This window comes from Sinocyclocheilus rhinocerous, unplaced genomic scaffold, assembly GCF_001515625.1.
Source record: "Sinocyclocheilus rhinocerous isolate Xijiao unplaced genomic scaffold, SAMN03320098_v1.1 scaffold2071, whole genome shotgun sequence".
NCBI classification, from domain to species: Eukaryota; Metazoa; Chordata; class Actinopteri; order Cypriniformes; family Cyprinidae; genus Sinocyclocheilus; species Sinocyclocheilus rhinocerous.
This window is the reverse complement of record NW_015649573.1, coordinates 36,018-59,357: the sequence shown is the minus strand read 5'-3', so window position 1 is coordinate 59,357 and position 23,340 is coordinate 36,018. Positions and strand designations below refer to the sequence as shown.

The 23,340-nt window shown below is 35.6% G+C and overlaps 2 protein-coding genes across 7 annotated transcripts in view; one reads left to right on the top strand and one right to left on the bottom strand.

Annotated features, from left to right (window-relative positions):
- Window positions 1-9,934, top strand: part of garnl3 (GTPase activating Rap/RanGAP domain like 3) — a 62,814-nt gene extending 52,880 nt beyond the window's left edge. For 4 of the 6 annotated variants that reach the window (XM_016515599.1, XM_016515598.1, XM_016515602.1 and 1 more), the window contains exons 23-31: window positions 113-271; window positions 935-1,001; window positions 1,077-1,184; window positions 1,314-1,432; window positions 2,344-2,479; window positions 2,707-2,766; window positions 6,730-6,948; window positions 7,469-7,583; window positions 8,552-9,934. In XM_016515599.1, coding sequence (XP_016371085.1) covers window positions 113-271; window positions 935-1,001; window positions 1,077-1,184; window positions 1,314-1,432; window positions 2,344-2,479; window positions 2,707-2,766; window positions 6,730-6,948; window positions 7,469-7,583; window positions 8,552-8,690 — 1,122 coding nt within the window. In that variant the 3' untranslated portion in view covers window positions 8,691-9,934. The remainder of the gene's footprint in view (window positions 1-112; window positions 272-934; window positions 1,002-1,076; window positions 1,185-1,313; window positions 1,433-2,343; window positions 2,480-2,706; window positions 2,767-6,729; window positions 6,949-7,468; window positions 7,584-8,551) is intronic. The other 2 variants (XM_016515603.1, XM_016515601.1) reach the window with 1 other exon arrangement.
- A 6,172-nt stretch (window positions 9,935-16,106) lies between these two features.
- On the bottom strand, window positions 16,107-20,200 carry LOC107710751 (prostaglandin E synthase-like). The gene is made up of 3 exons (XM_016515592.1): window positions 19,962-20,200; window positions 19,595-19,677; window positions 16,107-16,627 (listed from the first exon to the last, which is right to left on the bottom strand). Exons 1-3 carry the CDS (start codon window positions 20,067-20,069, stop codon window positions 16,378-16,380), a joined length of 441 nt encoding a protein of 146 aa, XP_016371078.1. The 5' UTR covers window positions 20,070-20,200; the 3' UTR covers window positions 16,107-16,377.
- Window positions 20,201-23,340: the final 3,140 nt, after the last annotated feature.

Sequence of the window (23,340 nt, the reverse complement as noted above, 5' to 3'; positions counted from 1 at the left end):
GCACTCTTACACATGTCATGCATTGAAGTTAACTGCATTTTATTGTCACTTGTAGTTTATAGGAACGGTTCTCACAGACAAATGTTTGAATGTTTGCTGTCTCCTTTCTTAGGAGATCTGTTTATGTGACTCGCCGGTGGTCATGGCCCTGGTTGATGGCCCAACAGGAGAGAATGATCACATGATCTGTGTGGCCTACAGACATCAGTTTGACTTGATCAATGAGAGTACAGGAGACGCTTACAGACTACACCATGTAGACTCCAACCGGGTGAGAAACAGCCACTTGAATACAAACATAGGCTAGACTACCATTTGTGGTCAGGACGATTATTCTTTTTTATATAAAATATATATATTTCTATTTAGCAAGGATGCACTTAATTGATCATCAGAAGTGACAGTAAAGATATTTATAATGTTACAAAAGATTTCTCTCAAATAAATGCTGTTCATTTGAACGATTCATCAAAGAATCCAGACAAAAATGTATCAGTTTTCACAAAAATATTAAGCAGCTCAACTGTTTTCAACATTGATATTAGCAAGAAATGTTTCTTGAGCTGCAAATCAGCATATAAAATGATTTCTGAAGGTTCATGTGACACTGACAACTGGAGTAATGACTACTGAAAATTCAGCTTTGCTGTCAGGAATAAATTACATTTTAAAATATATTAAAATCGAAAAAACATTCAATTGTAATACTTCACAATATTACTGTTACTGTATTTTGATCAAATAAATGCAGCTTTGGTGAGCATAAGAAACCTCTTTTAAAAAATCTTACTGACCCAAACTTTTGAACAGCAGTGTACACATTCATTTACACAATATAACACGATCTAGATATCCTCCCCTTCCCTTTATCAGTTATGTACACCAAACTGTCAGTTTTTGATTGGTAACATGAGTGTCTATTACTTTTCTCCAGGTGAACTTTGTTGCTGCCATAGATGTGTATGAAGATGGAGAGGCTGGACTTCTTCTTTGCTATAACAGTTAGTGTCTATTACAGTGTCAGTGATTGCATCTGCATAGTCAGATTCTTTAAAGCTGGACTTTTCTTTTAACAGATATCTGCGTCTATAAGAAGGTGTGTCCGTTTAACGGAGCAACACCCATGATTCAGCCCAATACTTCAGACTTCCATTTCAGCTGGAACCAAATGCCCAACGCTATTGGTCAGTGCCTTTAGGATCTTGAAAATTCTTTGTTATTACTAATTTTTCTACAGTTCAACATTCGTTTTGCATTTGCATTAGTGGAAATAATTGAGATGTCTCACTATTCTGTCACTTCCTGTGTCACAGTGTGTGCGTTCCCGTATATCCTTGCATTCACCACTGACTCCATAGAGATTCGACTAGTCGTTAATGGCAACCTAGTATATACAGCTGTCGTTCCAGAATTGCAACTGACTGCGTCCAGAGTAAGTGTTCTAGCCATAAGGTTCTACCTATGAAGACCGTTCTATAGCGGTGTATTTATCTGGTGTAAATGACATTTTTATTGTACAGTCTGAAACCATATTTTAAATTTTTTATTACACTCTTTTTAGATTACTTTTTAAATATTTGGGATCTGTAAGACTTTTTAATCCATAAGACTGCATTTATTTGATCAAAAATACACTAAAAACAGTAATATTATTATAATTTACAATAACTGTTTTATATTTTAATACATGTTAAAATCTAATTGATTGTCAGTGCCGATAGCCTTGTGGGCAGTGCGGTGTTGCGATACAGGCATCCCAAGTTTGAATCCCGACTCAAGGGCAAAAAAATAAAGGCAAAAATGCCAAAAATAAATCTTAAAAAATATATAATTGATTCCTGTAATGGCAAATGTATTATCAATTTTGAAAAACTTAATATTTTTTGTGGAAACCATGAACGATTTATCAAATCGTTTTTTGTTTTTTCTTTTGCTGACAAAAGAACAGCATTTATTTGAAATATACTTTTTTTGCAGTTATTTAAAAGTCTTTACTGTCACTTTTGATCAATTTAATGCATCTTTTCTGAATAAAAATGTAAATTTTTTTTTTTTTTAAATCTCACTAACCACAGACTTTTTAATGGTAGTGTACACTCTAATAAAAAAGAATTTACACAGCTTTAACACATGGAAAATTTATTAACAACAGCTGAAAACGTATTGATGACAGTGTTGTCTCTTTTATAAGATGCATTCTTCTGTATAAATAAATAATATTTATTAAATAATAATAAATAATTCTTCTGTATAAATTATACAAATCCTTTCCAAACATTTATCAGTCATTTCACATTTCTTACAGTTTTTCTCTTGTTATTTCTTCCTCTCTTTTTTCTGTAGTCTGATATCTATTTCATCTCGTCAGCACCTATAAACTCTGCCTCCAACTGTAGCTCCAGAGACACTAGTTCCCAGAGTTCCCCTCAGACTCCAACTGGCTACGAGATGCCCGTCTTCCCTTCGCCGCTTGGAGATGGTAGGCTTCTGCTCTTGATGGAACAATTAAACTGAATTCCCATGCTATTAAACTTAATATAGAGGTTAAACATGGGTATTAGCGTTCAGGAGTCCTGCATTTCTTCTGGTAGCGAGTTTTGTATGCGAGTTGTGAGTCTGTGTTTGTGTATTGTCTTACGATGCATTTGTCTTTTAATCTGTGCGTGGGTTGGGTTGATATATTGCTCTTTTCCATCCCTGGTCCAGATTGTATTCGGATCCCCTACGGCACCAAGCTATCCCTCTACATGTCTAAAGACTCTGAAGGTACTGCAGGCACTTCTGTTGCCTACATTTCCCATGCTGCCTCACTAATGCACGCTACCACGGAGACTCACCCTGTCTATTATTCAATTAACAGACGCATGCAGACGGTGTTGAGTGAAATATGCAGCTAACATAATGTGTCCCTTCCTTCTTGCAGTCTCACAGAATGAATGACAGAGACAGAGATAAAATGGTTTTGAGGAATCTTTAGGAAAAAAGATGAACAGTGGAGAGAAACTGAAGTGAATGAGATAGAGAGGTGGGAGAGGAAATCAATAGACAGAGAGAGACAGATACATAGAGACAGACAGAGATGGCTGAACAGACGCTTTAGGGAAATGGGACACATTTGCTGCAGCATGAGTTACAGATCGCTGTGTCACCATGGATACTTTTGTCAGAGCCCCTCTTCATACATACACATACACAAACATGCGGTCTGGACGGCCCTCCAGAGCTTAGCACTTTTGGCTACACACAAGGCCTGAAGAGGGCCATCAAGGGGCTGTGACAAAATCCACATCCTGGTGTTTTTAAACATCCAGCCAACTGTCTGTGGCTGCCATTTTTGCACCATGGGAAATAGACGGATAACATACCATTAATCATCTCAACATAACATTCACAATACAACAAGATTGTAACACTTTACTATAAGGTTCAATTTGTTAACATTAGTTAATGCATTTGATATCATGAACTAAAAATGAACAGTACTTTTACAGCATTTATTAATCTGTTCTTTCTACAAATTCATTTCTAACATTTCAAGCAGTATAAAATAACATTAGTGTTTTTTCCACAAACATGAATAATTATCAATGTTACATTTATAAATTAACATTAACCTGGATTAATGCATGTTGTAAATGCATGATGCATTAGCTAAATTCAGCTAATTTCACCTTATTGTCAAGTGTTACCATTTCGTGTTGTATGTTTTTATTTTCTTTCAATCTGTATAGAACAAATTTGATTATTATTATTTTACTTATACTACCGTTTGGGGTTTGGTACGATTATTTTATGTTTTTGAAAAAAGTATCTTATGCTTACCAAGGATGCATTTATTTGATCAAAAATTTAGTGAAAACTGTAATGTTGTGAAATGTTATTCATTTTAAATAACTGTTTTTTAATTTAATGTAAATTGCTAATTTAATGTAAACAACTCCTCAGCAGTTGCCGTCCTGTTCTGTCTAAAATAGTCTGAATATAAACACTTATTATAGTCATACCATAATGATTCAGGATAAGACAAAAACACGCTTTGGAAGACAGATTCATAATATAATTGCACATTTTGTAAATTCTGAACAAAAAAAAGTTACATAGTGTACTTTTACTTTCTTACTGACCCAAATTTAAATAAGTAGTGTGTGTGTGTGCATATATATATATATATATATATGCACACACACACACACAATACAATGTATGTATATATTTCTTTCCCAAGTTGCTGTTCCATGGTACAAAGATGACTTTGGAATACTTTCAGTGTATTTCAGACACACGCATGGATTTATACAAAACAGACCTGTGTTTGATTATGACTCTCTAATTATTCTAAATTAACTTAAAGGGGAAGCGTTCTTCCTTGCCTGGTGTATGCTGTTGGACACTGTCATGTCTCTAACCAGATCCTTGCTCTTTTATCTAACATGACTACAGTTTTCAAGATTCTTGTTTGTTGCTACTAAAATGTGTGTGAATTATTTGCTCTGAATCACCATGCCTGTGTAGTTTATTAATCAAAAATGCCAATACTGTTCCACAGTATTCAAGATACTGTAGCAATCATAGTATCACTACCCCATATGCATATTCAATAACATGCACATATTGAACCCTCTCACCCAGATAAAGGTAGTATTTCTTAAGGTTTATGTCAATTTTTTGTTTGTTTGTTTTTTATTATTGTATTTTATTATTGTGTTGGTTCTTTATTAAAGCTTTATCTGGCAGCATATATATTTTTATTGTTTGTTTGTTTTTGTTTTTTTATTGAGACACCGGTGGGGTGACACTTCACGTTGATATATAACTCCATTTTGGTCCAGTGGCCTTGCAGTTTCCATAATTTCCTGCTCTCGCTCTGCCCAAAATGACCAAAAAGTGATACATGGAATACTTCATTAACATAGGCAGACAGTCAGCACTGATTAAGTGGCTGCCCCTCTGCCCTTCCCATGTGGTTGCCCTAGTTTCTGAGGAACGAGTATTAGAGACTATCTATTCGAAATTATTTTAGCTATCTACATGATGTCAAGTCATTGTTTTACAAGACTGAGTCAAGAGTCAAGTTAAGTCAAGCGGATAGAAAATATGAGAGTTAACCGTGATACATTTGTGGTGCTGTACATTTACCTTATAGACTTGTACTGTAAAAACATAATTTTCATGCACTAAACGAACAGTCCTAACCAATCAGACTGTTCTGGTTGTGGACCATCAAATTTCCCAAAAAATTCCATTCCTGTTCCAATTTGGTGGGCTTTATTTGGGTTGAACTTACTGTTTTACCTAATTTGGCCGAATGTTTACAACTGTTGACAAATGTAAACATGAGATTAGGCTCAGTGCACCCAAAAAAATCAACGATGTCAGTCTGTGAACTGGAGTCATCAGATCAAGTCTGAGTTGAGTCACAAGTATGCAATGAAGTCTAAAAACAGACTCCAGTCTGACTCAAGTCCAAGTCATGAGTCTGAAGCCCACACTTTGGAGAGGGAAAAATATGCTATAAAAACAGACATGCTCTAACCAGATGTGATGTGATAAGTTTCCTGATCCGAGCAATTTGTCTGAACATGAAAAAGCAGTGTGACAGTCAAATACTATCAGAACACAGTAACGATTTGGAGTGGCATTTTGTAACACATTGGCCTGGACTACACAACACTCTGACACAAAAACAGAAATCAAATGATTAGAAAACTCAAGTTAACATGGCCGAGGTGGGTACCAATGTTGCAATACTTATGGGTCTTGTATATATGAAAAAGTAGAGTAGAGTAGGGTATTAGATAACTACTTACACTACTAATCAATGGTTTAGGGTCAGATTGTTTTTTTTTTTTTAAGAAATTATTATTATTTCTTGCATTCATCAAGGATGCATTTAATTGATCAAAGGTGAAAATAAAAGCATTTATAATTTGCTATTTTAAATTGTATTTTGAATAAGATTTTCATTTCAAATGAATGCTGTTCCTTTCAGCTGTATCCTTTTTTATGAATACTGAAGAAAAAATGTATCACAGTTTCCACAAAACTATTAAGCAGCAAAACTATTTTCAACATCATAAAAAAGAAGTAGTTAAATAAATGTTTCTTGAGCACCAAATCAGCATATTAGAATGATTTCTAAGGGATCAAGCAACATTGAAGAGTAATGGCTGCTAAATTAGCTTTGGCATCACAGGAATAAACTAGATTGTAAAATATTTTCAAATTAAAGTTTTATTTATTTTTTTTTTATGTAGTATTTCCCTAATATTGCTGACTGTTTTTAAATGCAGCCTTGGTTAGCGTTAAGAACTTATCAATTCAAAATCATTTAAAAAAATTTATTACTGACCGTAAACTTTTGAATGGTAGTGTGTTTACTAAAAGACTGTTGCATCAGAATTACATTAAACTGTGTTTTAGTTATTCCACAAATGCACGCTTAATGCACGCTTACCTGTGGGTAGGTACAACACAGTTGTTTTCATTTGAGCTAATTAGTCTAATTACAGTATAATGGATTCAGCAGTGACTCTGTGTGTGAGTGCATTTTTATATGTGTGTTTTAACATCATTCTGTGCAGATTAGATATTGATGTGCCTAGCAGCAGTTCTGCACCTAGACAGACTATTAACTCTGTAGCAGTTACACCATTTATTCTAACATCTCATTCGTTAGTTTTCTCTCTCTTCTTTTTTGCCCCTTTCCAACTACCCCTTTCTTCCTTCAAGGTGAAGCTCCCTCAAAACACATCTATAAGATCCCATTGAGCAACCTAGTTGGCCGGAGCATAGAGAGGCCCCTCAAGTCTCCGTTGGTCAATAAAGTGCTCACGGCACCTGCCTCCAGTGTGATCGGCCCCACTCCCATGATCGCAAGCACAACCTCCCTCTCGCTGTCTCGCATGGAGATCAAAGAGATCGCCAGCCGGACACGGAAAGAACTGCTGGGTGAGTGTCTCCGTGTTTGTGCGCTCTTGAACCGAAAGCTATCATTACGTTTGTGCGGCACAGCAGGAAGCTGGCAAGAAATGTACCAAAAGAAATCAGCCGCAGCGGGTTGGACAAGTGGTGCAGCTCAGTACAATTTATTATTAACCTTTCAATTGTGGGTGATAAAAAAACAAAAACTGTAACGATACATGCATACTTGATCTGTTGTAATGCATGTTCTGCAGTCAAACTGAGATGAGACAGACATTTTTTATTATGAAGTGTTAGAGTGAGACATCCTGATCACACATTAGATAAACTGCTTGAATTACTAGACTGCCACACTTCACACCCTACATACACAGACACACACACACACAGAAGAAAGGCTGAGTGAACTATTGGAAGCACTATTGCACCTCCTGGAGGTGCAATTTAATGTCATTTTATAATTTCGGCTTACTATGTTGAATTATGATCAGTATTATATGAATGTGTGTGTGTCTGAGTTTGTCTTTGTCCTCTGTACCTGTTATAGGTTTGACTGAGGAACCCAGCAGTAAGGCTGATGGTAACTCAGTGAAACAGAGAAAAATGAGCAAGAAAACCAAGGAGGAAGAACAAAGAACAGCAGAGATAAGCACCACTGAGCAGTAAGTGTGTGTGTGTGTGTGTGTGTGTGTGTGTGTGTGTGTGTGTGTGTTTTGGTTGGGTGGTAGGGCTGGGCAATACGTATTGAATATTCATGATAAATTCACAGAGTTGGTAAGTTCAATTCATTTTCTTAAATCAGTCATTTTCATAAACCGTTTCAATTAATTGGTTCAAAACTCAATCTGTTGAATGTTTTGTCAATTAAATTTTTTCCCATAAAAATCATGTACTAAAATATTACATTACTAATAAACAGTAATATTTTTACAAGTTTTTAAAAACAACAACAAAAAAATCTCCTTAGTCCATTTAGCCCATGCTTTAATAATTTCAAGACTTTTGCAGCTTTTTACAGTTACTGAAAGAAAAAAAGATATAGACCTACACAATATACAAAAGGTTTGGGGTCATTGTTTGATAAAAATACAGTAATAAAATATTATTACAAACTAAAATATATTTTAAAATGTACTTTATTCTTGTGATGGCAAAGCTGAATTTTTAGCATTATTACTTCAGTCTTCAGTGTCACACGATCCTTCAGAAATCATTATAATGTGCTGATTTGGTGCTCAAGAAACATTTTTAATTATTATTCATGTTAAAACTGTGATACATTTTTTCAGCATTCTTTGATGAATAGAAAGTTCAAAAGAACAGCATTTGTTTAAAATTCAAAATAAATAGTATTATTTAATCATAATTTATAATTTTATAATAATATTATAAATGTCTTTACTATTCTGTTTGATCAGTTTAATGTGTCCTTTCTCAATAAAAAGCTATTTCTTAAAAACAACCAACCCACGCTTTTGAACAGCAGTGTGTTAAGTAGACAGAAAATATCACGCTATAATGTTTAAAGCTATATGTCGCCCAGTCCTAGCAAGTGAAAGGTTATTTCTGCATGTTAGACGCAAGTATACCAGTGATGTATACTGACTATAAGATATCTCCAATTAATCAGAGTGGGAATGGAGTCTGTAGATGCAGAAACTGATGTCCATCGGCTTTGCTCTGAGGTGGAGCCACGAGATGATAGCCCACCCACGGCCAGCCCTTTTACCTTCTCCACATCTTTTGAGGATATTCTGGACCTTAAGTGATGACAATCACAGTCTGTGGATCAAAGTGCACCTCTCACCTTACACATCCTACTTACTACCTTTTACTTTATATCATTCTTATTTACCATGTTATGCTGAATTTTGTGTTTTCCTCAGTCTGCCCACTCATCTGTGTGCGCAAATGAATCCCCAGAGCTTTAAACTTGAAAGAGTATACAGTGTGGTGATGTCAAAATTTACTCCTGGTGGATGTATGCATGCGTGTGTGTATGATCCCGTGTTTACTGTATAAGATAGAAATACAACTAGAAAATTTAGATTCTCAGCTATTATTTCAGAATTCTGTTTAAAGAAAAAAGAAAAAATGACCAAAAATGTAAAAAAAAAAAAAAACTAGAATCTGAGTTAGTCAAGGTTTGATTTAGTTTCTATGATTGATGGGACACATTCTCCATCAGCTTTTGGACAAATTTGTAGCTTTGTAGCAAACGTGTAGCCATATGAACAAAAATAAGACATTTTAAAAAAAAATGGCTTGAAAGCTTTGAGCCACAATTTAAGGTCAAGGCAAATATTACTTTTCACTCCAAGACTGAATGTAAGATTGACACTCCTAAAAACAATGAAACATTTTTTAACTCCTTATTTTGTGTTTTTAAAATGTTTTCTATGTCTGTGATTTGTACATTGTGTGATTATTTCAAAGTTGTAAAAAACTCTATATGCATCTCGGACCAGATGCACATGAACATACAAATGTAAACATACATACATACATATAAATATATACCTTTCTAGTTCTATTGTATTATGGAGAAATAAAACACTCTTCTTGTGTATATCAGTGTTATGGTCTAACCTGCCTTCACCCTCACCATGCTTTTAAACCCTGACATGCAAACCCTCTGCAGAAAGGGCAGGAGTCTCCCACAAGTGCCATTTTCTACTGCAGCCGTCAAGCACTAGCGCCCTCTATCAGACTGACCATGGATTGCATGTCATGAGGCGGAAGCAAACAAAAACCATTACAGAACACAGTTTGGTCACCACATCTGGTAAATGTGCAGCTGTTTACTATGCTAACAGTATGAGCTTTGATCCATGAACATCTTCATTTACAGGCGCACACAGTCAAACGCAGTCTTTAAGTGCTGTTGCTTCTTGAAAAGGGCTCTGGATCACCTGCATGCCTCCATTCAAACCCACTATAAAATAAAAAGGGATTTGATGTATTAATGGTTTAGAATTAGGATGTATTTACTCTTCTCATGGATTTGGTACAACAACAAAAAAACTCTAGGAATTAAAGCCAGTGTTACTTAGATTATATCTCTGACTCTAGGTTATACAGCCCAAAAAAAAAAATCTTCACCAATATCTTTGTCTTGTTTTCTAGTAGAATCTAAACATCTTAAAACAAGATGAATTTATGTGAGAAGCAAAGCGATATTAAGACTTTTTCTATTTTTTTGGCCCATTTTTTTCTAGATTTAGGCATAAGCCTCATATTTCACACACACACACATATATATATATATACTCATAAATATTCTTAGATTATTTAAAGATGTTTAGATATTTTAACTGGAAAACAACACATAAATACCGAATAAAAGGTTTTTGCTGTGTAATAAGAGAACGAGAATATTGATTATGCTGTTTACAGTTCAAACTCAGATGTTTAAAGAATGTCATCAAAGTGACACCAGAACACAAGAGCCTCAGGAACAGCACAAGAGGAGGTGTAAGTATTAAACTGCTTAGCTGAATGCATGACCCCTCACTCTCAACCTTTCTCCATCTGAATGTGAACCATTTAACACTAGTAGCAGACTGAACTAAAAAGGGAAAACTTGGGAATATTTTTGTAAATGAAGATTTTACATATAATTTATTTGCTATTTTGTTGTCTTTGAAGGGAATGGGTGAGCCAGAGACTGATGGAATATATTTTTCAGTTTTTTTTTTTCCTTTGGCATATTGTCCGTTGTCTTCCCCCTCCTTCTGTTCACTCCCCTAACTGTTTTCACAGTGGTTTTGTATCTATATCGATATTAACTGTTTAGACTGTTGCAGAAACTCTGTGATATCAGAAATTAAACAAAAATGAATTAAAAAAAACACCAAGTGTCTTAAAATATTGTATTGCCATTGTTTTTAATGCCAAGTACTACTTGTAAATGTTAGTGTTTCAGATGTGGCCTCAAAAATATTACTATTATTATTATAGCATTTATTTGAAAAAGTGCTGTAGCCCACTGCTGTAGTTATTGTTCATCGATATGAAATAAATATTTATGAAATTTGACCATGTCGTTTGTGTTTTAACGAGTGTAAGTATACTACTCACATGCTTGAACATTTATAGCATATATTGACATCTATGATTATTAACTAGTAGTGATATGTGGTCTCCCAATGTTGAAGGGTTTTTCGAGACAGCAACAGTCTGCAGAGTCAGCAAACTGCTGTCAACATGAAAGGACAGTGATGTTAATAGTCATAAAAACCTCAGTGACATTGTATGAACCATCACTAAATAGCGTAATGTAATGCAAATTGAGTATTGTTTCCGCAAAGTGCTGAAAAGGTCTCGAAATCAAATCTCGGACTCGGAGAAATGTAGTTTTTAATAAGTAATTTCTGGCTTTCAGCAGCCCAAACAGCCTTTACCATTGATAGACAGACCAAAATCAACAGAAGTGACAGGGATGTTTTCCACGACATTCTAATTTATTGAGATGCACCTGTAAATAAAATGGAGCTACTTGGAAGAACTTACCCGTAGGCCTAGTTCGTTTTCAATGTGAAAGTGCAAACCTCGCCGACAATTCCGTAGAGAAATATGGTGCGTTCAAGTCATGTCGGATAGATCGTATTTACGAGTTGAACGCACATGAACGCCAGCCACCACAACGTCGTTATTACGAGTGGGAAACTCCAAATTTTCTTTAAGCCCCGAGACGAGTTTCAGAGTTGGGGGCGTGTCAATGAGAAACATGGCATGCAACATCTGTAGTTGACGGTAAATTTTTGTTTAAATGTATAGTTTAGTTGTCCTATAAAGATTGCCAACGTAAAACATAAATCACAATACTTATAGGTATTAAGCAGTGACATTGTCAGGCTTTTTATTTACAAAAAATAAGCTTTTTGAATGTGGCGGGATTGTAATGTAACAATGAATAACAAGTTTTTATGCGATACAGATTAAAGTGGCTTCATAAATTACTTTTTAAAAATATTAAAAACGCAAAACACACCTGATGCGAATTCTTTGCTCTTCATTTTCTATAAGCAGAGTTAACAGACCCTGTTGTATTTTCTTGTAATTTATTAAAAGAAGGTACACCGCCATCTTGTGCCGACTAAACTGACTTGAACGCACCTGACGTCGTAATTACGACTTGTTCAGTTATACTGGGATCCTGGTCTAAAAAAAATATTAAAAACGCAAAACACACCTGATGCGAATTCTTTGCTCTTCATTTTCTATAAGCAGAGTAGACCCTGTTGTATTTTCTTGTAATGTATTAAAAGAAGGTACACCGCCATCTTGTGCCGACTAAACTGACTTGAATGCACCTGACGTCGTAATTACGACTTGTCAACTCGTAAGTACGGACGTCCCAGGAGGACTTGAACGCAGCAATAGTCCGCGTGGTTGTCTTCGTGGAGAAGATGCAACCTGATTGGTCCCCATCTCTGAAGCCCATCCCTACCCCAAACAAGACCTTAATCAGGTTAGACGCCATATTGAATTTAACGAGGATGAAAACAAGGCTGTGAGGGATAATGGCACGTACGTTATAAAGGTCCTTTCACAGCTCATTTACAATATATTTTTTTTTTCCTAATGTTTTATTTATTTGTTTATTTATTTTTTGGTGAGACATTTCGTAAGCTAAACAATTGGCTATTTATCCCTCCCTGCCCCGTTTTCATCACTGTTGAACGACCTGCATGGTGGGATATTTTCGTAAATAAAATGATCCTGTGAGATAAATTGCATGAAAACTTGTCTGTTCATCACAGTGAGCACTGTATCATCTCAGTGAGCTTTTTATGAGGTTTTATGCACAGTAAGGCTAATTTAATGCTTTCCGCCGTTTCAGACGAGAAACTTAAGGGGAAATGCTTGAAAACGCTAGTGTAGACAGGGATTGTTTTGAAACGAAAACGACATTTTCAAATGTATCCGGATTAATGTAGCTAGACATAGCTAGGTGCAACCCTGAAGTCTAGTCCTGTTTGGTGACATGGTGTTTTACCGAAAAACCAGGTAGAGCTTTCACCGTATGAATATTAATTTAGGAAATTCGCCCGCTGCTAAAATTTCTGTTATTGTAATAATGTATAGTGAAGTTTTATTCATGGATATGAACTGAAACTGATCAAGTTCACATGCAGTGGTTAAAATGACACTGTATTTGTTCAGTACACATACCGAAACGAACAAAATGTATTCTGTATGAATAAGTGTGCCATTACACCCCTGGAAAACATTTAAAACACCAAAAACTGCACTTACCAGAATAAGAGTGTTTTGGCAAAGGCTGTTGTGGGAGAGGAAGCAGAGCGGGAAATAATGGATATATTTTCAAAATTTCAGTAATCCACCAATAGGAATAAGGGAAGACACAAAACAACCAATAGCATTGCTGAATGGGTTGAGATGTGGACTGCCACTAACCTGCCACACATGACTATAACAGGTGTTTTTCCAAATAAAAGCCAAATGTTAACCATAGGTTAACATATTCCATAGTGTGCCATAGCCAAGCCACATATGGCTCTCAGTCGTGTGCTGTCATCTGGACCTCAAAACAATACCTCAAAACAAATTGTCATCCAAAAGAAAATTCCCTCCAATTCTAAAGGCATGGCAAAACATATATGGTGAACATTTGGCCCATATGTGCCCAGCCATGCCATACCTTGGCCAAATGTGACAGCTATCAACCACATTTGGCCCAAACGTTCAAAATGATCATTGTTAGATCTGTAATAGATTAATATTGTCAAATAATTTTGCATAGTTTTAAATTGTGGCTTTTTACTTTACTTTTAAAAAAATACTTTTTATTGGCATTATTTTTAAAAAAAGGTTGTTATTTTTAAATAATTTAGAGTAGCTACACTCAAAACAGCTCATCACTGAGGCAGTACCCTTAAAGGAACACATTTGTACTGTGCCTTATTTACTCCTAAAAGGTTCGTAGTAGGGCCTTAAGGGTAGGCTACATATATAGGGAGCTTTTTCATCATCTTCTTCTTTTTTAACGGCGATTGAAAGAGGAAGCAAAGCGGGAAATAACGGATATATTTCCCAAATTATAGTAATCCACCAATATGAATAAGGGAAGACACAAAACAACCAATAGCATTGCTGAATGGGTTGAGATGTGGACTGCCACTAACCTGCCACACATGACTATAACAGGTGTTTTTCCAAATAAAAGCCAAATGTTAACCATAGGTTAACATATTCCATAGTGTGCCATAGCCAAGCCACATATGGCTCTCAGTCGTGTGCTGTCATCTGGACCTCAAAACAATACCTCAAAACAAATTGTCATCCAAAAGAAAATTCCCTCCAATTCTAAAGGCATGGCAAAACATATATGGTGAACATTTGGCCCATATGTGCCCAGCCATGCCATACCTTGGCCAAATGTGACAGCTATCAACCACATTTGGCCCAAACGTTCAAAATGATCATTGTTAGATCTGTAATAGATTAATATTGTCAAATAATTTTGCATAGTTTTAAATTGTGGCTTTTTACTTTACTTTAAAAAAAATACTTTTTATTGGCATTATTTTAAAAAAAAAGGTTGTTATTTTAAAATAATTTAGAGTAGCTACACTCAAAACAGCTCATCACTGAGGCAGTACCCTTAAAGGAACACATTTGTACTGTGCCTTATTTACTCCTAAAAGGTTCGTAGTAGGGCCTTAAGGGTAGGCTACATATTATCACTCCAGATTTATACTGCAAAGGTGGCACGAAAGTGCTTCTGAAGCTGCATTTAGGTGTCTTTAAACTGACTCTTTAATGCTGCTCAGAGGTGGTTTAAGTGCATTTCCACAGCAATTACAAATGTGCAATTTGAGGTAGGTCTGAGCAGGCATAATTTAGTCTGGCTTTGATTTTTGTGTCTTCACACTGAATTTTGAGCAGGTACAGAGCAGCCCTAATGCAGCTGTGTAAAGGTAATATGCAACTTTTAGGGGTATATAAGGTACAAAGTTGTCCCTTTAAGGGTACTGCCCCACTGACAAGCTCTTTTTATAACAGGATATGACACAGTTTATTACAGTATTATGAATATTTCTGTAGATTTAATCTCTGAGCACACAGGTATGTATGCAGACATTTATGCATACAGGGAAAATGACAAGCAAGGGCATGTTTCAGATGACGATGTGTCATTATAGGTTCACAAGTAAATCCAAACACTCACTTTCCTTCATGTTCTCCAGCAAGATCATTTTTTTGCTGCCCTTTCACATATTTATCCTGATTTACTTCCACCATTGGTGGCAGTGGTGTGTTCATCAAACCAATTAAAGATTGAGTCAGGACGTTCGTGGTATCGGTGATAGTTCTGGAGGTCTGGTTTATTTTAATTTTAAGATTAAGCAAAAACATGCCTTTCTCACTAAGTTTTTGAACCCATCTATCTTTCCCTGTCAGTCTTTTTCCTTTCCTTTTTGTACAAAGTAACAATGGGATCTGCCACGTTATAATGTCCTTTGATTTCTCTTTGTCCCGTTCTCTCTAAGCTCGTTTTTAACGTATGCAGTCCACTTGTCTCTCATTTCTTGATCTGAGTCAATAAAGTATCACAATTACCCATGAAAACACAAAACCTTTCATTATTCCTTTAATATAAAAACTATTATTTTCTCATTATCTCTTTAGAAACTTTAACATCACTTCACAAGTGATATAAAAATTAAAATAAGTTACACTTTGAAAACAGAAAATATTTAAAATGTAAATAACAAAAGCACTGTGTGGTGAATTACCACAACCATAACATTATACCAAAACCAGCATTCTTGAGGATAAAAACCAAAGTGAAAGCACCCGGCTGTTCTCGAAATGCTGTAAACCCAAAGCCTGGTGGACAAAGAGGAAGGACAGTGTTTGCGCAACAGTGTATATTTAACGCTACAATAAATTTGAAAAGCCTGGGCTCTGCAGGGCTTATGATCTAATAACAGAGGAATTTTTACAAGTATGGAAAGTTATTGTGGAACAGTCACGTGGACTCTGAACTGACCTCAGCAGTTATTGCTTATGTAAGCTTTGCAGTATGAAAATGAAAAGCTGGTGGTCACTGAACCAAAAGTCTTGTAAGTAACAGACTCAATGTCCATTCAAGGAGTTGTTGTATCAAATATATAAATATGCGGAGTATATGCAAACCTGATTGTGAAAATAAATCACATTAAATAACCTTCATTTGAATGCTAAAATGACAATGCACATAAAAACACAATACAAACTGTAGTGTCCAGTCCTAAAATGACAGCAATGAATGTTAGGATTTAAGAACAGAGTTATTAATTGTCAGTCATAAATCATCAAGTCTAATGTTAAAGTGAAATGTGAATTCTGTTACTGTTGAGATGCTGTAAGTCCATAAAGCAGCATTCTGCATCACAGTTGTAATCATAAGTCTTGACCAATCACAGAAGTCCATTATTGAGATGGTCATGCAAATGAGGCTACTTCCATGAGTATCTGTATTGCCATTGAAACGCAAGGCACCTGAGCGATGACATAGGCGAATGAACGTGTCGGTGCTTTGAGTGCCAACAGGTATGCGATGCTGTGTAGAACTCGACCCAGGAAAAAGACCAGAAAATGAAGTCGTGCAACTGCATACGAGGGGCCTGTCATGGAGTAGACGGCTCCGAGAAATAAAAAGGGTAAAATGTTTTCCATGTCATTGACGTGTGCTCTGGAAGAAAGAAAAAACACACACAGAGTTCAAAAATTAATGCAGGTAAATCACAATTAAAAATGTTTGTGATAGTGTAGAGGAAAGAGAAGGAAAACTGCTGAAAGCTGTTGAAAATAAATAGGATGTGTAATTGGTAATGTATAGCAAACAAACAATTTTGTTGCCATTTATGAATGATGATGTAGTTTGGCATAGCATGATCAGTCATATGGATTGTTTAGTCATAGCTCATGGTAAGTTATTTTGCTGATAACACACAGCTCTATCTCTCATTTCAACGTCTGTTTGCCTCTTTAAGAAGAATCGCTTTATGTATTCCCCAATTGTTTCCACAGTTGCTTTGGACAAAAGCGATGACAAAATGACTAAATGTAAATGTAAATCCCTCACCTATTTCCACATTGTTCTTTGAGCCTTTCTTTTGACTACTTCTAGGTAATGTTATACTCTAAAAACTGTATTTGATTCAATAGTCTTTTGAGGTATTTTGAATGTTCCAGACTGTGGAAATACATATGGAAAACTGCTTTTCTCAGAACCAAGGAGCTGAGGAATGTACACTTTGATCAGGACTTCAGCTGTAAACTGTCTGGCTCTGTCTAGTGGCGGCATGCCTGGACAGTAAACGTTGCCAAAATCACACGATCTTGCAATATAAATTTACTTTCACTCTGAATCACTCTCACAGTGCGCCATGGCAGTGGCTGTCCCATGAACAAATCACAGCAATAGGAAGCTGTAAGTACTTCCTGTAGCTACCCACTCAAAAGAAATGAATCTACTATGCTGTCATTCATATCACCACATTATGGTCAAATTTCCCTATATTAACTCAACACTTATAGCTACGTAGCAGTACTTGGTCATCGTTGTGAAATCCTGCATTACACAGATTCTTCCTCATCTCTTTATCGCAACAAGGACTTTCCATTACAAGCCATTTCCTGCTGGGATTCAATTTTCAAAGAGGAAATAACATTCACTTATGTGTTAATTACAACTTTCATTAGAAAATATTCTAGCTTTAGATCCTGATATAAAATCTGATTGTATGCAACAGGCTTAAAGAGATCATAAAATAGATGATATGCACCACTGTGACCACACATCTTTTCAATTATTAATCTGTTGCTTGGCAGCTAAATAATATTAATAATTATTTTAATACAACATAATAATAATAAAGATTATGGTGATTTATTATAATGTTAATATAAGATAATGATCTTTGAAATGTCTTGTATATTTACTTTTTTTCCTTCTGTAAGTGCCTCAAAAGATGAAGAATGTGTCTGTTTGTCATTGAAATCATTTTTGTTGACATGTCAACGTAAAGTTGTTGATCCAAACAAGAACTTTTAACCATTAGTTCTATTTAACGCCATCTTCCTGTTTCTGTTCACGTGTAGATATTTGTTAGCCACAGGGTTGTAGTGAAATACCTTTGTGAATGCATTGCAATTAAGGTCAAATCACGGTCTTGTCAGGACTTGCTCCTGCTAGCCTACCCTATCTTACCAATCTGGCAGCCACAAGCTACCCTTCTCAGGTCCTCAAGATCACATACCTTTGATTTATTGATTTAATTGATTTTTCCGTACATTTCTGCCATATGTACATTAACTGACAGTCATCACTGATAAGCTACTACTAAATATATTGTAGAAACTTAATTTTCTGTAAAGTTGCTTTGAAACGATTTGCATCGTGAAAAGCGCTATACAAATAAACTTGAATTTATTTACAGGAAACGTGAATTTCCAGTGCCACTATATAAATTCAGTAATTTCAGAGCAGTCTACTGAAATAACATCTTCATTGTTTTCACATTGTGCAGATGTAGAGTGGAGTGGGCTGTGACTGGGCAGAGCAGGCAAGTTTTCTAAAGATAAGTTCGAAACCGCCAAACAAAAACATGCAGCACCCTGCAGCTTAAAGTAATGAACGTTTCCCTACAGGCACCCAATGATTGTTTTAAAGTGTGTAGTCTCATAATACATCGTCTCTCTTTCTCTCATGCTCTCACATACACAAATGCAGGTACTGAGAAAGGTCTACTGTGGAAACACATTCGAGCTAATTGGCATGGAGAATGCATACCTATTTTAATTTTGACTAAAAATAATAAAAATGGGGAAATAAAAGATATCTTAGCTAGTCTGTTGTGTATTAATCATGCTTCCTACTGTAGACCTGTGAACTTTCACACACATCTGTCATACCAGTATTCTTTTTCTGAAAAGGTTGATAGTGCTAAAAAATAACTAAAGGAAACCTGCCAGACATCCTGCAGTTTTTTTTTTTTCAACTAAATGGGTTCACTGGGAATGAGACTGAAGCTTAACTTTCCCAATAATAGACACGCAAAGTTTTTAACACTAATTTAAAAACATTCCCCAGTTAGAAAATAAAACCATGTGAACAGAAAAATGAAAACAAGTTTTTGAAGATGAATGGAAAACATCTAAATGGAAATAGTGGAAAATATACAACATTCAAAGTAAAAAAAAAAATCTGATTATATTTATAACAAAATGACAGAAATTCACTGTACAAAATTACAGTGACAGCATACCAAAACTAATACATAGGTATGTTACATTAAAATGTAACAAAAAAAATCAAATATTTCTCGCAGGAACTTCCTTTTTCAATATGTATCTTAATGTCTTGATCAAATTGATATTTGTATAGTGTTGAAAGCTTACATTTAATTAATGTATTATATTTTATATTGTTTTATGCTATTGTGCTACTGTTATTGTTCGTAGAGCTGTTTCATTTGTATTGCTGATGTTAATTTATTAATAGTGGCATACATGTAACATGGCAAAAAAAATGCATTTGTTAACATATTTTTTTAGCCTAGGCTACATCAATGTTTGTGGAGCTGTTTATACCAATGTTTTGCTCAAATTAGTTGCATTACAGAATAAAATCACAAGTGTGTATTATTGTGTTTACCTCCTACAGCGTTCCACATATGGATCAGTTCGGCAGAACTGCACACCTCCGTGTCTATCGGCGTCCTCTGGATTAGCAAACGCCTGTCAAATACATGTATCTGTTTTAGAGCTCATACATCTAGATGTCACGTCATTCTATAAAAACACATCTCTGACCTACTTTAATTTCTGAAGTTAATCCAGACAGCTGCAGTATGCAGATTTCTATTCAAAACAAAACACTCCACACGCTCGACGCGACGAGAAACTCATCCATTATAAATAAGGCACCCGAAGCAGCGATTCTCTCGCGTCAGTGTATTTGATGCAGTAGCATGAAAACTATTTTAATAAGTAGCATATGAATAAAAAGTTCCAGAACTTACCTTTTTCCGAAGTCTCACTTGGCCCGTGAAGATGGCAATTATGTACATCTTTAAGATTAGAAGCGTGCTGTAGAAGATGAAGCACAACAGTACATCGCTCCCGAGCATCTTGACTTCGACAGACGGAGACTGTGTGTGTTTGTGTGTGTGTGTATACGCTATGATGAAGTCGTTTTTGGAGTAGGTTTTATATGCGAACCCCAGACCGTTTAGCCCAACCTCACTACCTGGAAAGAAACTTTCACTGAAGTGCATACTTCCGTTTTTTTCCTGCCCGTGACACACTGTCCCATGTGAGGATAGGGCAAGACAACTGGAAAACTCCAGTCTTGCCTACATTCACGTTAATAGCAAAACGTCCTCTAAATTTCCATTGGAATACAATTTTGAACAGCAGAATGAATTACCTCTCATTTTTTTTATGTTTGGGTATTCCGGAGTCTCACAGTTTATTGCTGGAAAGTGTAGGCTAGCTTTAGCTATAGGCTATTAATAATTTTTAATAGATAGTAATTTTGAAAAACACATTGTAGAAAAAATATTATCGAAGAAATAATAAACAACTAATGTTTATTCACTTTGTAGGCCTATGTCTGAGGTCTTTGAGACTCCAATCAAAAGTAGGCTAATGTAACATTTTTACAGAACAGTGTGTTAACAAGTTGAAATTGCCAACAATCAGTTCTTACTAAGAAAAGCCACAAAATACCAATCTGTTACTTCATTGTTAAGGAAATCGTTGGAAAAGTAGCGTAGTGGAATACAAAAATGTACACGTTCTGTGAGTTCTATAAAGGGCTGCAGGGTTCTTTGTCAATACAGTTGAGGTCAAAAGTTTCAGAATCTGCAAAACGTTAATTATTTTATCAAAATAAGAGGGATCATACATAAGGGGGGGGGGGGTTGAAAACTTTTGAACAGAATGGAGATATGTACATTTATTTTGCCTAAAAATATATATTTTTTTCATTTAGTACTGCCTTTTAGAGGCTATACAGAAGATAGTTACATGTTTCCCAGAAGACAAAATAAGATAAATTTACCCTGATTTTTAAATTCCATATTTCAAATAATGTTTTATAAATTCAACTATTATTTTCTCTTGTGGACTATATGTAAACATATTTTATGTGAAATATCTTATTCAGGTCAGTACTAAATAAACAATAACATGCATTTTGTGTGATCCCTCTTATATTGGTAAAATAATTAACATTTTGCAGATTCTGAAAGGGGGGTGTAAACTTTTGACCTCAACTGTATATGTTTTTTTTTACCATACAATTCAAAAAGTCTATGGCCAACAACAAGTGATTGATTGGTTACCAACATTGGTAACACTTTACTTAAAGCATTTATGTATAATGCATTATTAAAGTAGTTTTAATGCATTAATTATACCTTAATGCCCCTTATAATGCATTGTACAATCTTATGAATAAGTGTAACCACAGTTAATACATTATAACACTTGTCAATTCATTGTTACACTATGCATTTTAAATTCGGTTATAATTATTAACGACGAGATGTAATGTATTACAATGCAGATTATGAATAATTAGCATTATACATAAAGGCTTTAAATAAAGTGTTACCCCAACATTTTTTAGAATATCTTCTGTTATGTTCTGCAGAAGAAAGAGAAAGCCATAAAGGTTTGGAACATGACGATGAGTAAATTATAACAGTTATTTCATTTTTGGGTGAACTATCACTTTAAATGCAGCAACACAGTGGGCAATTAATTACTATTAAACCCTTTTGATAGGACTCTATAATGGCTTTAGCAATATGCGTAATCAGATATTTAAAACATTGTCTTGGAGGATAAATAGATCAATAGGAAAAACGCTCACGAGCCACATATATAAATATACCTTCTTTTTTTTTTTTTTTATATAGTAGGCCTAAATCAACAGCATCATTATATCACAATGTTCATTTGGAAGGTTTTTGTTCCTCCCAGGAGAAACCATTAAGCTTTATTTGTAGTATTAACATCCAATTTCCAAACCAATATTCTTTTATCCAGAATGATAAAAGAAAAGGTGATTCTAGACGAATGAAGTTCCAATTTCAGCATCCATATTTCAGCTATGTTATAATAGACACGTTGCATTCCCTGACAATAATGGGATTGTTGCTCAAATTGAGCAGGAACTGAACTGTGGAACGTTGTGGATGAGAGCACAACCCCTTTCCACACAGTCAAGACAAAGACCTCATTAGTTTAATTTGGGCAGGCTAAGCAGATTTCACTGTCACACTGTCACATTTTGAGGGAGCCAAAAAGAATGGCAATATTTGGCACAAGATGCGAGTAACCCGCAAAAGTCTGAAACCACAACAAGTGTCAACAGTCTATTCCGATATAGTCCGAGGAGGAGGACGAGCTTGTGCTTGTGATATCGCAACAGTCCTCCGCATCCGAGAAAGAAGAAGTATAGTGGAGGCCTGAGAGTCTGTGGTAGTCCTGCTGAGTGGCCTCTGGCAAATGAGACATGTCCATTGATGTTTGGCCTCTTCGTGAGCTACGTGACACACTCCACATATCAATCAACTGTGTGCAAATGGCACAACCCATTGCTGTATGTTATATCCAAAATGTGGTCAGATGCTAACTGCTGTCTTGAACAGAAGACATCTCCCTATATGACATCACCTTTTAAAAGGTACACACTGAAACACATGTCTGCAGTGTAGAGGCAATTACTCATTCAAGCACTGGCTGTCACATAATAGTGATTAACAGCAGGTTGGACTTGTCATACGTTTGGATGCATCGTATGATGGCAAACTGTGAGCGTGTCTGTGTGAAAAGAGCTATATGGAAAGAAAAGAGAGCGTGAGAAAGCAACTGTGTCTAAGTAGGTCTTCCCTAGGAATGCTTTGTTCAAACCCTCGCCTGGAGGTAGTGACAACTATAAGGTGGAGTACAAGATGAAAACTAAAAAGGATGCATTGAGACAAGAAAAGACAGAAGGACTATGAGTCAAATCATTGTAGCGTGTGCACTGCAGACCACAGAGTTTAGGACTAGACTAAAGACTGCTAGGGAATTACTAAAAGGTCACAAGGTCAGTGTAGTAAGTGTAGTGCAAATATTGGAACATGGTCAGTAATATTTCAATCTCTTAGCGTCGGTTAGAAACATGAAAAACAGGAATATGATATCGGAGATGAGTGTTTTTCTCAAAAATGCAATACCACACCTCTCTTTTTAGTTTGCTTTGAACTCACATTACTTTATGAACATATAGAATATCAAAAGCTAATGCAGTCCCTATTTTGCCATAGTCAAAGATCAGTGAAGCTGTATTCTCCCACCCTGTGAAGCTTGGGTGTGACTCTGATCATTGTCGCTATTGTTGCTAAA

What these genes read in the sequence shown, in the direction of transcription:
- LOC107710751 (XM_016515592.1), bottom strand. Translation starts at nt 20,069, where the DNA reads ATGCTCGGGAGCGATGTACTGTTGTGCTTCATCTTCTACAGCACGCTT. An exon ending in AAGTGAGACTTCGGAAAAAG is followed by an intron (nt 19,678 to 19,961) that starts GTAAGTTCTGGA and finishes TGTATTTGACAG; the next exon opens with GCGTTTGCTAATCCAGAGGA. An exon ending in TATGTGGAACGCTGTAGGAG is followed by an intron (nt 16,628 to 19,594) that starts GTAAACACAATA and finishes TCTTTCTTCCAG; the next exon opens with AGCACACGTCAATGACATGG.